The sequence below is a fragment of the Brassica napus genome, chromosome A10 (assembly GCF_020379485.1).
Source record: "Brassica napus cultivar Da-Ae chromosome A10, Da-Ae, whole genome shotgun sequence".
In the NCBI taxonomy this organism is placed as follows: Eukaryota; Viridiplantae; Streptophyta; class Magnoliopsida; order Brassicales; family Brassicaceae; genus Brassica; species Brassica napus.
The window spans coordinates 932,795-946,179 of NC_063443.1; the positions used below are offsets into that span (position 1 = coordinate 932,795).

At 35.4% G+C, this 13,385-nt stretch overlaps 2 protein-coding genes, 1 long non-coding RNA gene and 3 pseudogenes across 3 annotated transcripts; 4 read left to right on the forward strand and 2 right to left on the reverse strand.

The window, feature by feature from the left end:
* The first annotated feature begins 13 nt into the window (after window positions 1–13).
* LOC106422959 lies at window positions 14–2,267 on the forward strand (annotated as a pseudogene).
* Window positions 2,268–2,432: 165 nt separating this feature from the next.
* On the forward strand, window positions 2,433–3,505 carry LOC106423065 (late embryogenesis abundant protein 3). The gene is made up of 2 exons (XM_013863847.3): window positions 2,433–2,828; window positions 3,148–3,505. Exons 1-2 carry the CDS (start codon window positions 2,454–2,456, stop codon window positions 3,304–3,306), a joined length of 534 nt encoding a protein of 177 aa, XP_013719301.1. The 5' UTR covers window positions 2,433–2,453; the 3' UTR covers window positions 3,307–3,505.
* Window positions 3,506–3,853: 348 nt separating this feature from the next.
* LOC125579328 lies at window positions 3,854–5,191 on the reverse strand (annotated as a pseudogene).
* A 143-nt stretch (window positions 5,192–5,334) lies between these two features.
* On the forward strand, window positions 5,335–6,589 carry LOC111201335. The gene is made up of 3 exons (XR_002654563.2): window positions 5,335–5,654; window positions 5,732–5,867; window positions 6,382–6,589. It is a non-coding gene; the product is annotated as an uncharacterized LOC111201335 (long non-coding RNA).
* Window positions 6,590–8,320: 1,731 nt separating this feature from the next.
* Window positions 8,321–9,675, reverse strand: LOC125579260 (annotated as a pseudogene).
* Window positions 9,676–9,678: 3 nt separating this feature from the next.
* LOC106422936 (N-terminal acetyltransferase B complex catalytic subunit NAA20) lies at window positions 9,679–11,439 on the forward strand. Its single transcript, XM_013863724.3, has 6 exons — window positions 9,679–9,834; window positions 9,909–9,999; window positions 10,525–10,657; window positions 10,876–10,945; window positions 11,082–11,142; window positions 11,244–11,439. The coding sequence occupies exons 1-6, from the start codon at window positions 9,757–9,759 to the stop codon at window positions 11,333–11,335; spliced, it is 525 nt and encodes a 174-aa protein (XP_013719178.1). The 5' UTR covers window positions 9,679–9,756; the 3' UTR covers window positions 11,336–11,439.
* The last annotated feature ends 1,946 nt before the right edge of the window (window positions 11,440–13,385 follow it).

Genomic DNA, 13,385 nt, shown 5'->3' on the forward strand with positions numbered 1-13,385 from the left:
TGAAACAGTCGATGGTTCTGTGACTTCTTCTGTCGGATTTTCACGAACTGCTTAAACCCTAAAAGGCTAAAACTACTGTTCTTCCTTCCCTCTGTATAACAATGGAAGAGTCTCACATAGAAGAAGTAGAAAGCCAGAACAAAGTAATCGAGGTAGCTCCTGCATTGGTATCAGTTCACCCATCTCAAAAATCTATCGCTGTCACTGTCGGTTCGGATCTTCGTGTATTTGATCTTGTGTAAGCTCATCGATTCCTCCTCAATCAATCCTTGTTCAAATTTACGGCTGCATTGATTGAATTTTGTTTTTTTTTTTTCTTATTTATAATATTTTAGTATTGATAGTTAATCAATTACTTTTAAAAATGTTTCAGAGAGAATCAACCAGTTACTTTGGTGGATGAATAAGGATTCCATTAGAGCTATTCGATATGGTGCAAGTGGAAAGCTCTTTGTGTCTGCGGGAGATATGACAAGCTCGTCAAGATTTGGTCTGCAGAGTCTTGGCATTGCCTTAACACCATGTGAGTTAGTAACAACAAGGCTACATGATTTTTTATTGTTCTCCGAAACGTCATCGTATATGATAATTATGATGGCAGATCTTCTGAGAAGAGAGTTAGTGCGGTTGCTATAAGCGGTAATGATTCACATGTTTGCTTTGCGGACAAGTTCGGTGTTATAGTGTATGGGTTGTTGAGCTCGATGGGATCGACGAGGGTGCAAGTGTTACCTAGTAAGAAGGGTGCGCCGCTGCTTTCTCATTATTGTAGTATTATTACTAGCCTGGTAAGATCAAGTTTCTTTTAATGGTCTCTCGTTCTTGAATTTTTATTTACTTTGTCACTCCTTCTGATATGTTTTTGTTCGTAGGAGTTTTCCCCTGACGGTCGCTATATTCTTAGTGCTGATCGGGACTTTAAGATAAGGGTAAGCTAGTCTAGTTCACTAATGTACAACGTCATGCTTTTTTGGTTCAGATTGTTCTTATATTTACTGATTATGTTTGTCATTATAGGTGACTGTTTTTCCTAAGAAGCCTCTACAAGGAGCTCATGATTCATGAAATACAAACCTTTTGTCTTGGACATACAGAGTTAGTATGTTTGTCATGAAATACAGAGCTTTTGTCATGAAATACTTATTCGACGTTTTGTTTGAAACTCTTGTTAGGTTTGTCACCTGCATAGCCTTTGTCTGGAATCCAGAGCTTCCTCAAAAATATCTCATGTCTGGAAGTGGAGATTCAACAGTAAGTTATCATGTATCTTTAAAACCAGCATTGCTTAGACTCCTTGCTATTGATGTTGAAATTTTTCTTAGGTTCGACTGTGGGATGTTACATCTGGGTCTCTTCTTAACACATGTGAAGTTAGTACAATGGTAAAAATAATTTACCCTGCATTCTTCATTCAATTAGTCACATGCAACTCTCGGTTATGTAAATATTTGTTTGTTTTCTTATTGAAGGCAGGACATTTAGAGTCTAATGAAAGTAAGCCGGTGCAAGTCACAGTGACTGATATATGCGCTATCCCAAATTCTTCTTCTGCAGCTGTGTCTATTCAAAGGCAAGTCTAGTTTTTTAAGCCTTCTTTTAAAATAGCAAATGTTAATTAAATCTACTAATGTAAAATGCAGCTTTCAAGGAATAGTATTGTTAAAGTGTGATTTATCATCTCATACTCTCTCCATCGCAAAGGTATAAAACTTATTTAACTATATCTTGTAAAATCTGCAGAACTATAATTAAACCTGGTAATTTATCTTTTATTAGGTGATTAAAATCCCTGGAGAAAGTTTCATCCCCCTTTAAGCACATCTACGAGATTACTATGGATGGTATCAGGAGCCTCGAATGGTTCGAACCATCCTACTGGCTATTCAAGGGTTCGTGTCACCTCGGGCATCGAGACGGAACCATCTTCAGTCCTTGAAGATGAGCAGATTCCCGGAGGGACGAAACTGTTGGAGCAATTGCAAGGCAAAGTTTCAGTAGAAGAGAGTGTGATGAGCGCTACAGCGGAAGCTGTGAGAGCAGCGATGTCCAGCCTTTTGATGAAGAAGCAATACTCTGACGAGAAGCGAGAGTTCAGGAAAAGAAGCAGGAATGATAAGAAGACAACTCACTGAATCAGAGACTAGTTTTAACTCTTTCACATTAAAAGTTTTTGTTTGTGGCTTTCATCATTTGTAACGTTAGATTATGATGATAACGTTACAGTTTGCAGCAGTGGCAAATCATTGAATCAGAGTCTAGTTTGAACTCTTGCTTGTGTAGCAAAACTCAAATATGTATGGAATAATGCAACAACATGCGGCAAGACACGTGTGAAAGTAAGTGTCCACGTGTCAAACAGACATCTGACTAATAGGATCGTACTTTCAAGATCCAAACAAAACAGAAACTCTCCTAAAGAGAAAAAAATAACAAAACACAACATAACAAAGGAAATGGCACAGCAACAAAATTCGCCAAGAGATCAGAGAGATTCACGTCCACAAGGCGACGTTTTCAGCGTCTCCGGCGATGATGACGTGGCAAGAAAGCAAGGCGCTGGTTCCTCTAACCCTGGTCCAAAGATCGTGACGATGGGATCAGTAGATACGGTTACGATTGGAGAGGCTTTGGAGGTTACGGCTTTGTCGCTCGGAGATAAGCCCGTGGACCGTAAAGATGCCGCTGCGATACAAGCTGCTGAAACGAGAGCCACCGGTGACTCCAAGACTCGGCCTGGTGGTCTTGCCGAAGCGGCTCAGGAGGCTGCTGCCACTAACGAGCGCACGGCGTTGGAGGAAGCCAAAGTGACCATTGCAGACATTCTCACGGTACGTAATAACCTTTTTTATTACATTTTTTTTTACTTTGCTATGTACAGTATATATTTTTCATAAAGCATACTATATAAAATTCACCATAAGAAACATGAGATACATATTGAATATCGAGAGATTTTTTGGTATTGGTCGTTATATAAGTATCTTTGCTAGGAATCACTTTAGGTTACTAATCTTTTTGTAACAATTTTTTTGAATAAGAAGTCCATAAAGCTTGACGAGTTTTATTTTTGTCAAGTGAGTAATAGATTCTATAGAAGTCTAAAATGGTGCATATATATATATATGGATATTGTTGGGGGTTGTGTAGGATGCGACAGAGAAGCTTCCAGGGGACAAGGTGGTGACAAGTGAAGATGCGGAGGCGGTTGTTGGAGCAGAACTCAGAAACAGTCCGGAAATGAAGACAACTCCTGGTGGAGTGGCTGATTCCATGTCGGCTGGTGCAAGGCTCAATCAACCACTCTAGCTAAGTTGACCAACTTTCAAGTTGATCCACATAATCCTTGCAAGAACTTTATTTACTTGGCTAATATATTATCAAAACGGGTTTTATCATTTTGTAAAACTCTATTAATTTATGGAGGATTTCACTTACCGTGATTGCTATTATGTTTTTTTTTTGTGTGGTTAATTAAGGTTTACAAAAGCAAGCAAAATTTTGTTTTTATGTCGGTAGTTAAATTATAATCATGACTCAAATAAGAGCTCAAAACGAATAATGTTTTCCTAAAAAGTCATCATATCTTAGTTTTCATTTAAAATAACAACAATGCAAACAGTACATCAATATATATAGTTCATTAGAAATATTATGGAGACTTTAATGTCTTATTCATAATATTTTTTTTGTCAATATGTCTTATTCATACTATGACAGACAAAAGTCGCAACAAAGACGATATAACATATGATAAAATCCGACTGAAAAAAAGAAGAAGAGAAAATCAGACCAATTTTGAGCATGTGATGTTCTTTAGAAAGATGAGATTTTCAATGTGATTCCGATGACAGTCCAAGATTTCGGGTATGCAAGTCCAGTGAGATTTGGTGAGCATGTAATATTGAACTTAGTTCAAACCTCCTCAGCCAAATCTTTTAAATTCTTTGTACATGCGTCCTTCAAATTTGATTCTTCTGGTGCTGTTTTTCTTTGGATCATAGTAGAGAATATGAACCTCTTCATCATCTTTCCCTACATATATAAACTCACCGGTAACAGTAACATCATTTAATTGATAGTTAATCTTCCCAGTAGGATCCGTTCTTTGAGTAGATAAATTCAAGTCAATATTACACAGCCATTTTTCTTCCTTTTCATTTTCAAGAACCCATAATTTTGTATCTAATGAGCAAACCAAGGCTAATCTTCCATTGTAACTAAGTAGATAATGTGTCCCCAGCTGTGTATTATCCACACAACATGGAAATTTAATTGGCTTAAACGTTTCAAACCTCACATTAAAACTCATCATGGTTATTTCCATATTCTTTGATCCGTTGTTGTTACTAGGTATAATAATCACTTCATAATATATAACTCCACTGATGCATTTCCAACTAGTCGTTAAGCCACACATCGAAGTACTCACTTTAGTCATTCTCCATGATTCTTTATCCCCCAATGTTAAAACCCAAGGCCCATAATCATCTCTATATTCGATCCACAACAATTTATATGTATCTCCAAAAGGATCATATCCTAAATAGCATGGTCCATGTCTCGACTTTTCAGGTTTAGGTATGATTAAATGTTGACTCATAGAAGGATTCCAAACTTGAACGTAGTTAGTATAAACACTGAAAGATACTAAGTCATACACAGACTCAAAATTTCTCTTGCATCCACAGTTTTTGGAGAGCTTGATTTGGTTATTGCTCACATCATCATGAGTTAAACACTTACCATCAGGAATCTCATGTTGTGGCAATGAGATAAATAACGTAGTAGCCCATTTTTTGAAGCTGATAAGAAGACGAGGCCGAGATAAAGAGCGAGTAGTGAATGACTTGATGAAATATGGTTCGGTTGTGAGGGATGACCATAGCTTTGAGGTGCAACGGAACCTTACTAAAGATTTAGCAGGCAATCTCAAAAGTATCTCTCTCGTTAGATCAAGAGGAATTGGGTCATAGTTTAGAGATTTCATTACTTTATGAATCTCAATTGTCTTCTCTTCTTCTTCTCCCACTTGCATTGTTGCTCGTTTCGAACCCCTCTTTTTTTTCTCTCTCCTTTTTTTTGGGTTCTATATGCTCATTTCTATACAATATATGGTGTTGAATACCTCTATATATTCTGAAGAAAAGAGGCATGAGACATATAAATATAATATCCAATTAAAAGTTTTCATACAATTATTATTATCTTGTTTAATTTAATTTTGAGTTAGTTTAGCAAATATATATGATAGCTATATAAAGAGATTTCTTCATAAAAAAAGTTAGCATAAAAAGTAGATGGATTATGTTTTCTAATAATATTTGGAAATATATCTTCACACCAGATTGATAAAATTAATAATGTAAGACCATCATTAACGCTGGGTTTTAGCTGGACTCTTAAGCCTAAAATATAATTAAAAAATTAAAAAAAAAAAATTGGGTAAGAGTTGGGTTCTTTGAAGCCCTACGGAGGAGGCGCCTCTTGCGACTATTTTTCTTCTCTCTCTTCTTTTTCCACGGTGAATCGTTTTTTCTCAGACCAAATTCAGTCAAAATCAGCTTTGAGAGAGAGATCTATTCTTGTTCTTCGCCTCTATGGCCGTGTTTGCGTAGCCGGCCAAGCAAAGCTCCCATCAGACCCCATAGCCGAAGGTATTTTCTTCCTCAATCGTCTTCTGTTCTTCCTCTATCGTCCTGACTTTCTTTCTTTCTATCGTTTATTTGCGAAGAAGTAAGAACGAAGAAGAAGCCATGGCAGGAGTAGGACCGATGACTCAGGATTGGGAGCCCGTGGTGATCCGTAAGCGGCTTCAAGCGGCACCTCCTTGAACACCAAGAGGCTTGATGATGACACTGAGAACTTAGGTCGTCAGTTTCTAACCTCCTCATTCTCAATTAATATCATTAACTTCATTTCTGTATTGACAATGAATTGCTAGTAGTGTAGTATCTTCCTCTGTATTATGTGAATCATAGTAGTTGTAGTCGGTGAACTAGTTTCTTATTCTAGTAATGGCAATTCCTTAAGGTTCTGTCTTGTTTGCCTGTTCATATTTTATTTATTGTCCTCCCTTCGATTGTTGGATCGATTAGTATGAATATGAGTCAAAGGGTCTCGTTCACAATGAATATTAGTAACTTCATTTCAGTATTATTGTGAATCACAGTGGTCATACTAGTGTGTGAACTAGTATCTCATTCTTATAAGTCTGTCTTGTTTGGCTGTTCATATTTTCTTCTGTCTGGATTTATTGTGAGAGGAAGTCTTTGTTCGTTGATTGGTTATAGTGAAACGAGCCAATAACTTTATGTATTGTTTTCCCTTTTGGTTGTGTTTAACAGTGTGTTTATAATATGTATGGTTTTGTATAAAATTCAGATGAATGTGTGCCTACTGAGTTGAAGAAATCAATCATGCAAGCCCGAGGGGAGAAGAAGCTCACCCAGTCCCAATTCGCTCAAGTACACTACTTTCTCTCTTCACTCTGTTTCTCTAGTTTTCTGTAATTGGATTCATGGCGGTAATATGAAGATGTGTTGGTTGTGTAGCTGATTTATATTTTTTTTTAAGAACCTTTAATTGAGTTTTTGCATTGGAGCATAAAAAGTAATTGTCTCTTAACAAAAATTCTTAACTTGATTTTATTATTTAAATATTCATTAAGAGACTCTAATGGGTTTCCATGGTTAATGATGCTCTAAGATTCCAACTTGAGTGTTTCAACATACATACATATCCACATATAAATAATCTAAAGTTATATTCATTTTTTTTTGTCGGTGAACAGCTGCCCAAAATCAAAACCGCCTGGAAGTCCTGCCCATCAACGAAAAACCGTCTGCTCCTCTCGTGCGTGTAGGAATAATCAAAAGAGGAGACTGTCAACATTCTATTACAAAATAAAATTTAAATGTTTGTAAATGAAAATCTAAAAAAAAAAAGAAGTTAAACAGCAGAAAAATATAACAGTTGTAGATTTTACCAAATCAAAAAAAATGATGGCATATTGTTATCATATGTTAAAATTGATTTAAAAATTAATAGAAACAATTTCTCATCTTGTTAATATATTATGGTTTGACTAAATTAGATAAAATTTAAATGTTGATTGTGTATAATTTAAAATTTTAATTACTGTCAATTTTTACATTTAGTTTAATTGATTTGTTTTCGTTGTGATGTTTTAGTTGATTAGAGTAGTCATATTGTTATTATTATTGTTGTGATATGTGATATAGCTCCATTTTAGTAGGATAATTTAAAAATTAAATAACGACATTTTATCAAGTAGATAAAAATGGAATTTTAATTTAATAGATTAGATTAGTTTGCTTTTTAATATAGACGAAAGATAATAATTAAATTATTTTTACATTAAATAATAATTTGTCTTAGATCCAACTATAATTGAGCTTGCTAGAATTCTAATTGGCCCATTAAATAGCTTGCTGCCTTGCTTCTTTGATAATTGTTTTGTCCTTTCAGGGAAGGGATTTGGGAAAGGAAGATGACGACGATTCATAGATTCAGCTGATCAGAGACTAGCATACCAATACATTTTACAGCATAAGAAACATGAGATACATAGAGATTTTTGGTTTTGGTCGTTGTACAAGTATCTTTTGCTATGGCCTATGAATCACTTTACATTATTAAGAAACATGATTCAATCGTTTCATCACAATAATTTTGAATAAAAAGTCCATAAAGCATGACAAGTGTCTTTTTTGTTGGTGTGTAATAGATTCTATAGAAGTCTAAATTGGTGCATATGTATATGGATATTGTTGGGGGGTGTTGTGTAGGATGGGACGGAGAAGCTTCCCAGAGACAAGTGATGATGCGGAGGCCGTAGTTGGAGCAGAACTCAGAAACAGTCCTGAAATGAAGACAACTCCTGGTGGAGTTGCAGATTCCATGTCGGCAGGTGCAAAGCTCAATCAACCACTCTAGCTTAGTTGATCCACATAAATATCCTTGCAAGGACTTAATTTACTTGGCTAATATATTATCAAAACGGGTTTTATCGTTTTGTAAACTCTATCAACAGTCCCAAGTAATTTATGGAGGATTTCACTCATCTTAATTGATCGCTATTATGTTTTTTTTTTGTGGTTAACTGAGGTTTCAAAAGCAAGCAAAATCGTTTTTATTTCAGTAGTTAAATTATAATCATGACTCAAATAGGAGCTCAAAACGAATATCGTTTTCCTAGAAAGTCATCATATCTTAGTTTTCATTTAAAGTAACAACCAATGCAAAAGCGATATAACATATGATAAAATCAGACAGGCAAAAAAAAACAAAAAAGAGAAAATCAGACCAATTTTGAGCACGTGATGTTCTTTAGAGAGATGAGATTTTCAATGTGATTCGGGAGACATCGTGCAAACGTCCAAGAAGATTTTCGGTAAGCAAGTCCTTTGAGATTTGGTGAGCATCCAATATTGAACTGACAAGCTCCTCCGCCAAATCCTTCAAATTCCTAGTACATACTTCCTTCAAACTTGAAACTTCTGGTGTTGTTTTTCTTTGGATCATAGTAGAGAATATGAACCTATTTATCATCTACCGCAACATATATAAACTCACCGGTAACAGTAGCATCATTTAACTGATAGTTAATCCTTCCCGTTGGACCCATTTTTCTTTTTTTTTTTTTTTTTTTTTTGCTAAGTGGACCCATTTTTCTTCCTTTTCATCTTCAAGAATCCATAGTTTTGTATCTAATGAGCAAACCAAGGCTAATCTTCCATTGTAACTCAGCAGATGATGCTCCCCCCGTCCGAAAACTATCCACACAGCATGGAAATTTAATTGGTTTAAACGTCTCAAACCTAACATTGAAACTCATTATGGTTCTTTCCATACGCCATGATTCGTTGTTGTTAATATACGCTTCATAATACATAACACCACTGATGCATTTCCAACTAAACTGTTAAGCCATGCATAGTAGTAGTACTATTCCCTTCAATAATTCTCCATGATTCTTCAGCCCCCAATGTTAAAACCCGAGGCCCAAAAGAATCTCGATTGTGGATAGAATCGGTTATATGGGGGATGAACAACAATTTGTATGTATCTCCAAAAGGATCGTATCCTAAATATCTTAGTTCATGTCTGGAGTTTTCGGGTTCAGGTATGGTTACATGCTGACCTATGGAAGGATTCCAAACTACAATATGGTTACAATCCTCGTTGAATGATATTAAGCCATGCACAGACTCAAAAGTTGACATGCATCCATAAGTTCTGGGGAGATCGACATGGTTACCGCTCAGATCATCATTATGAGATAAACACTTGTCGACATCAGGATTAATCTCTTGTTTTCCGAAGCTGAGAAGAAGACGAGGCCGAGATGAAGAACGAGTAGTGAATGACTTGATGAAATATGATTCAGTTGTGAGGGATGACCATAGCTTCGAGACGCAACGAAACCTTACTAGAGATTTAGCAGGCAATCTCAAAAGTATCTCTCTCGTTAGATCAAGAGGAGTAATTGAATATGACTTCTCTCCTTTTTCTTCCACTTGTATTGCTCGTTTCGAAACCCTAGTTGATGTTGAATGCTTACCTCTATATTAAAAAAAATTTGTTTTTACATGGAATAATAATTTGTCTTAGGCCCAAGTATAATTGGGCTTGCTAGATATTTAATTGGCCCATTAAAAGAGAGCTCGCTTCTTCTTAGATTGTAATTGTGTTCTCTCTTCTTCTTCTTCGAGGGAAGCGATTTGGGAAAGTACGATGACGACGATTCGAAGATTCAGCTGCAACGACCTTCTCCGATTCACCTCCGTGAATCTGGACCACCTCACTGAAACAGTAATCCATTCTTATTTCTTGGAATTCAATATTGATTTTGCTGATTTTTTTGTTGATTGGTGAATTGTGAACAGTTCAACATGTCATTCTACATGACCTACTTGGCGAGATGGCCTGATTATTTCCATGTCGCTGAAGGTCCTGGCAATCGCGTCATGGGTTATAGTAAGCATCTCTTTCGCTTTCCTCTAAGAACCAACTTAGATGATGAAAAGTATTAGTGGATCGAATCAGTTGCTACTATAGATAGAATGATGAAGAGTGAACTCTCTTCTTCTTTGATATGCTTTCAAGAGTTCAACCTTTCAATGTTTGTAGATTGCAGTATTATAGTTTTGCCATATGTTATTTGGCTCTAGGTGTTAATTATTTTGAGGCTTTATCTGCTCTTTTTTTTTTGTCTTGAAGCTCAAAATATCCTGTAATGTTGTTCTGAGTCTTTGCGATTTTCTTGTTCTTGTGGTGTTCAGTTACTTAAATAGATCAAAGTATTTGGCCTTTCTTTTTTTTTTTTGGAAGTTTCTAGATTTGGATATGGAGGAGGAATTTCATTATTTGTATACCTGTTTTTTTTAGAATCCATGTCTGTGGATTTTCTCTGAATGATCCCTCTTTGTGAGCAAATACATGTTAAGTCGTATTCATTTGAAATGCTGGTGTGTAATATAATTCTGTATGGTTTTCATTCAGTTATGGGTAAAGTTGAAGGGCAGGGTGAATCATGGCATGGTCATGTGACAGCCGTCACTGTCTCTCCAGAGTATCGCAGGCAGCAACTCGCCAAGAAACTCATGAACCTTCTTGAAGAGATCAGCGATAAGATGTAAGTCTCCTAATAAACAAGGCATCTCCAGTTTTTAGTTTTCTCTTCATTATGGATCCGTTATGACTGAATAAAAGGTGGTATATTGATTGATAATGGACCATTTGTTATTTCTGATAAACCGGTTTTTAGATAGTTTCTCAAAGGAAGAAAACTCTTAAAATTGCTGCTCATTTTAGCTCTCTTTCTTATGATTTCTCTCTGGTTGTTGATCACAGTGATAAGGCCTACTTTGTGGATCTTTTCGTGAGAGCTTCCAACACACCAGCCATCAAGATGTATGAAAAGGTAAACTGCTAACGTATGAATTAATTTTATGACTGTGAAGAAAAGCATAACTTATAGTTTCCAGACGAGGCTTGCACAAATGGGTTCTTCTTTTTCATTACTTAAAGGCCGTCTCTCTCGTTTTTTTCTTTTGCAGCTTGGCTACATAATATATAGGCGGGTTCTACGCTATTACTCAGGAGAAGAAGACGGGTTAGGTGAGACTTGTTGATTCATCCTTTTTTTTTCACTTTCCTTTTCACCTTCTTTGGATATAATATAAGAACTAAAAATTGGTTTTTGATGTGAAAATAATCAGATATGAGGAAGGCATTATCAAGAGATGTAGAGAAAAAATCTGTGATTCCTCTCAAGAGACCCATCACTCCTGATGAGTTAGAGTATGATTAAGTCTCTATGTTCCTTTTGTTCTTGTCCTTTTTAAAAACACTTCCTTCTGTTCTGGTCATACTTTTGTATTTGCATTAAAAGTTCCTCAAATTATGTTTTCGTAATTGAATTTCCCCTATTTTTACCACAAACTTTTAATTTGATTTTTTGATTCTAATTATTAAAAAAAACTTAATATAAGATTTGAAGAAATTATCTGGGCTTTTGGGTGAGTAAGCCGATAGAATCAGAAAACACACAAGTCTCTCTCTCACTCTCTCTCTATATGAGAACCTAACCTCACCGGCAAATACAATCGGTTTTCCGCATAGAACAGCTAACTATGTTGTACATGCATGTTAATGTACTAATCATATAACTTTGTTGTTCATGCTAATGTACTAATCTTTTGACTTAAAAGTAATTAAATATGGAAACAATTATGTACAGGTTTCCATTGAGAGAAATTCTCAGCATATGCTAGCTATGATTTCTAAAGCTAAGACGGCATAAATTTCTTTTTTAGGCAAGGATTAGTACAAAAATATTTAAAATCCAGAATTATAGAATAAACCTTACTTAATCCTTGTAAGTGGAAATTATTTAGAATTTAACGTTAGACTAGCATTATAGAAAAGGTTGTTCATAGGTTCCGTGTTAGTTTTCTAATCAAAGTCATAGCTTTAACTGTTGACATGTATGCTTGATAACCAAACCTTTGAGTTCTTTATAATTAATCACTGAAATAATATTAAGTATGGTCAAAAGTTAAGGGACAGAAAATAAAATTTCAAGTTGACATGTTTTTGTGTAAGCGTGAAATAGATTCCACTTTCCTTTGTTGCTAAAAGATTATATAAAGTTAAAAAAGACTTAACAAAATAAAAACAATTATACAAATTTGAAAGGATCTAGCTTTGGATTGTCCTTTTGAATTGGGGACCAGAAGTGGGATAGTGATGCAGAGGAAGCCCACTTCTTTTGGTTCTTGTTTCAAAGTTTCTCTTCATCTGATTGGTTTAGAAAACAGAGAAACATAGCGATTGGTGAATGCAAAATTGGGATGGCCAGGGCTCACTAGAGAAAGAAAATAAGGTACAGATTCTGGTCTACAACTTTACTAACCACTAAGTTAGTACTCACGTTTCTACCTCAAAGCTTTGTCGACATTTCATATACCAAAGACCTTTTGTTTTCACAACACATGAAGGTTTGAAAAGTTTTCCTCACTTGAAATGGAAACTTCTTTTGCTACCCGTAGCTTTTTAAAGAACCGGTTCCATTAACTAATAATAATTTTTAATAGACTGATAACCTCTATTAGTATGAGACATGCTTATTGTCTATGTTATTTAACTGACCCTACATTTGTTGCTTGTTTGAGAACCTACGGGTTTAGGCAACAGGAGGATCATCTCTAAATCCCGAGAGCATTGATTCGTGATCTGAAAACGCGTGAAGACAGGAACATATCCCCATAAGCTTTCTATTACAGGGTAATACATGTTTTAGAATTATTCATTACATTTTGAGGTGTAGGATTAATCATAAGAAGAAACACAATCTCAAGGATTTGGACATATACTATTGATTGCTAACTAGTATATTACTTTCCATTATAGTTTCAATTTGTAAGTATAGCTTAAGGTCCTAAGAAGGTGTGGACTTCAGACTCTTTCTTGCCTTTTTGTTATTTCTTTGCTCAATCATACCTTATTGGGGTGTTTAAAAAAAAAAATACAGGTTTTATGTTGCAAATAATCCGTTTCCTTAAAATTATTCTTTTTTTAAAAGAATGTTAAATTAATTCAAACAAAAAGCTGTTTTACTTTTTTTTTTGTCACAAATCAAATTTCATTCATAAAAACTAGTTTGGTGGGGGCATGAAAACAGCCACAACCACTTCTTGACTTCTTGTTCAAAAGAAGCCAATGCTTGTTTTGCCAACAAGTCTGCTTCACAGTTTCTCAAACGAGGGATCCAACTAAAAACAACAACATCAAATTCCTCCGAGATACGGATAATATCTTCGACTATTCCATAGATTTCCAGCGCTGGGCTTCTCTGATTT